The 3,808-nt window shown below is 34.8% G+C and overlaps 1 protein-coding gene across 2 annotated transcripts; it reads right to left on the bottom strand.

Annotated features, from left to right (window-relative positions):
• Positions 1-237: 237 nt before the first annotated feature.
• APOF (apolipoprotein F) lies at positions 238-3,469 on the bottom strand. 2 transcript variants are annotated; one of them, XM_040339628.1, is made up of 2 exons: positions 3,367-3,469; positions 238-1,296 (listed from the first exon to the last, which is right to left on the bottom strand). In XM_040339628.1, exon 2 carries the CDS (start codon positions 1,262-1,264, stop codon positions 254-256), a length of 1,011 nt encoding a protein of 336 aa, XP_040195562.1. In that variant the 5' UTR covers positions 1,265-1,296; positions 3,367-3,469; the 3' UTR covers positions 238-253. The 2 variants fall into 2 exon arrangements, with proteins under 2 accessions (XP_040195562.1, XP_040195563.1); XM_040339629.1 differs by having other exon boundaries at positions 238-1,344; positions 3,367-3,430.
• Between the last annotated feature and the right edge of the window lie 339 nt (positions 3,470-3,808).

Below are 3,808 nucleotides of genomic sequence, written 5' to 3'. Positions count from 1 at the left end.
AATTTAATATTATAAAAAAATAAAAAATAAATAAGAAAACAAAAAAAAAATTTTGGCGCGATTAATCGCGAGTTAACTATGACATTAATGCGATTAATCGCGATTAAAAATTTTAATCGCTTGACAGCACTAATAAAAATATATATATATAAAAATATATATATATAAAAATATATATATATAAAAATATATATAAAAAAAAATATATAAAAAAAAATATATATATATATATTTTTTTTTTCTTAATATGTCATTATTGTGACTCGCTTTTAAAATAGCTTATGGCTTTTTTCACACCAGATTTTATTGCAGGCTTTACAGCGACACCTACACCAACACTGACAACACTAGTAGCACCACCAGTGGCAGCTACCACAGCATCATAGCCTAGATCTAGAGAAGCTTCAACTGCACGATCTTCTGCTACTTCAGAACAGCCCTGTGTGGCATAATAAATGGCACTACCAGCATTGTACCAACCATTGACCACTGGAATCCATTTCATCACTTTATGAACACGCAATTCCTTCTCACTAATGCACTCAGGAGCAGATGAACGCTTTCGCCTATAGGCAGCATTGCAGTGATGCAGCCACACTCTTGTTCCCTTCTGAGGCATAATATATCCACCATTTCGTGACACAGTATAATATCTTTCAGCATTTAAAGAAATACCAGCACAAGATAATCCTAGATAGTCACAGTGCATTTTTGCCTCCTGCACGGTTTTATGCACTCCCAAGTTTAATCCATTCAGGAAGATATTTTGTTTCTGATGGAAACCAGAACACTTCTGGTGAGGTGGATGAAGTGCTGTCGGTAGAAGAGAGTCCAGGTTGAATTTTAGTATTTCAAATTCTAGAACAGGTTTTTGAGTATTGCGATGGTGAATATAGGTCTTCATCTGTTCATCAAGCAATTCATATATCTCTCTTGTGTCTTTATCCTTGAGTAAATCAATATAGAATTGGTCACTTTCTAGCAAGCAGCCAACCTTCATCAAGCCCAGTATCAGTGATGGTTTGATGAACTGTGATGAAGATGGGTGAAGCAAGTCAAGGTAATTCATACATTCTTTTCGGAGGCTGGCACAAGACTGATTCCCTTTTGCCCATGAAAAATTGTTAAGAGGAAGATCGTGACCATGTCCATCCAGTGATTTAGATGTTATGAATACGTTTTGCAAGGCATGTGTGTTAAGTGGCTTGCTGTATACATATGGACTTAACATCAGAAAGAATACAAAACCAAATGCTTGTTCCATATCTCAGGTAAAATTGTGCGAATACAACAAATCTGCATTGGTAGGAGATAGCAAAGACAGCAACAAATTAGTTGTAAAACCTGTTACAAAAGAAACATATCTAAGATACAGAAAATGAACGAAAACGTAAAAAAAAAAATATATATCTATAATTTCCTTTAAAGTAATTAGAGAGAATTTCCTGATTTTAGCACAGACTCATTAGCTGGATATGAATAGTTGCCTAATAATTAGTTTCACCAGTGCATGACTGTATACGTCGACAGCATGGCACGGACAGGCAGAAGGACGTATATATACATCCCCTTTAAGATCCTGGCATTGTGGGCATTTTTATAGCACTGATCGCTGTAAAAGTGACAATGGTCCCAAAAATGTGTAAAAAATGTCTGATATGTCCACCATAATGTTGCAGTCATGATAAAAAATCGATGATTGCCGCCATTACTAGTAAAAAAAAAATTATAAAAATGCAATTTTTTTTTCTCAATATTATTTTTTAGTATGGGGCAATAAGATGGGGTGGGGTGATTTAAAGAGTTATTAAAGAGTCACTAAAGGAATTTTTTTTTTTAGCTAAATAGCTTCCTTTACCTTACTGCAGTCCTGGTTTCATGTCCTCATTGTTCGTTTTTGCTTTCATGTTGCTGTAAATCTCTCTCTGTTCTGGACACTTGCTGGTTGCCTGTTTCCTGATAACCACAGTGCTGGGAGATTTCTCACGGTGGTCACTAATGTGATTATTGTGTGTAAAACGAAACTGGATTGGTGCTGAGGAGTTTTAGACAAAGTATCACTGCTCTCTATTGGCTGACTGCCCTCTAGTGGCTCTCTGTACATCAGAGAACCAGAAAACAACAGCAAAAACGAAACTACACTGCAGGCACATTATATGATTGTTTTTTTATCAATTTTTAATCATTTTTAAAAGGAATCAGTTAACTATTATGTCTCTATGCCCTGTAAACAGTCATTTCAGCTAAAAAAAGTTTTTCCTTTAGTGACCCTTTAAGTGTCACGAAAAAGGGAATTAGCAAGAGCTCCTGTTTACAAAGGGGGGAAAACATTTTTAATTTTTTTTCTTATTTTTCTTTCTCTCTCTTGTTCTACCCTTGAGAGGAAAGAATGATTCGAAGAATCTAGGGCACTCTCGGAGAGAGGGGGGTGGGTAGTGGATACTAAGTTCAAGAATGGATTTGTATATTTAATGTAAAAACCTATGTGGACCTACGGACTCTTTGCGTGGTATATAGATTCTTTTTTTCTCCGTTTTATTCTTTTCTGTTGTTGTGTTTGTTATTGGTATTTGATATAATAAAGAAGCAATTATAAAAAAATAAAAATGCCATAAAACTATCCCCTATTTTGTAGACGCTATAACTTTTGCACAAACCGATCAATAAACGCTTATTGCAATTTTTTACCAAAAATATGTAGAAGAATTCATATCGGCCTAAACTGAGGAATTTTTTATTTTATTTTTATATATTTTTGGGGGATATTTATTATAGCAAAAAGTAAAAAATATTGTATTTTTCTTTTCAAAATTTTCACTTTATTTTTGTTTATAGCTCAAAAAAACAAAAACGCAGAGGGGATCAAATACCAAAATAAAGCTCTATTTATGGGGAAAAAAGGACGTCAGTTTTGTTTGGGAGGCATGTCGCATGACCGCGCAATTGTCAGTTAAAACGACGCAGTGGCGAATCGCAAAAAGTGGCCCGGTCTTTGACCAGCAAAATGGTCCGGGGCTGAAGTGGTTAACGGCTTATTCACATGGGGCAGTCTGGCAACAGTGGGCTTTTGTGTGAAAGCACAGGTGCAGCATACAGTCCACTGCGACTGTGACCAGACGCTGCTTTGAACAGTATTTACACCATATTTATTGATTGGTAAGCTGCAACACATTACATTTTTGTTTTCGAGTTCAACACTGCTTTACGATCAAATAAAAATATAATTGGGGTATTTGAATAGGAGATTTAAGCTGTTTGGACACATACTTTAATAGCCAACTGATACTTCATAATAAGAAAACACAAACAGAAAAAAAATAAAAATAAAACAAACACACAAAAGATTAGAAAATCAGTAAAACTCACCCTAAACAGAGCTTATCCTCCAAAATGTTCTGGAATTTTAATGTTCAGTGTGAAAAGGATGGCCATATCTCTGCCCACTGTTTAAAGTCCTGTCAGTATCACTTTGTAAACATAAAACGTCACAGCTAGCAATTTCATCATAACAAACTTTTTCAGATTACCAGCAATTATCACCCACAATGCAAAATTAACCATAAACTCACATGTATGTTTATTTGGCTGCTGTGGCTTTTCTGGCTGCAATATGTTTATATGATTTTAAATGGATTGCAAAAAAAAAATAAAAAAAATAAGGAGGATCTTTATTATAGAGCTGTAACAATGGGAAACCACAAAGACGTGAGCACATGCATGTATTTGATCGCCATTAGAATACATTATGCTTTCAAAATTAAGAGCTTTTTCACCTGGAAGTTTTCTTCACGTAGGTTACGTGGAAAAT

This window comes from Rana temporaria, chromosome 2 (assembly GCF_905171775.1).
Source record: "Rana temporaria chromosome 2, aRanTem1.1, whole genome shotgun sequence".
Classification (NCBI taxonomy): Eukaryota; Metazoa; Chordata; class Amphibia; order Anura; family Ranidae; genus Rana; species Rana temporaria.
The sequence above is the reverse complement of the archived record's forward strand: the minus strand, read 5'-3'. Positions and strand labels throughout refer to the sequence as shown.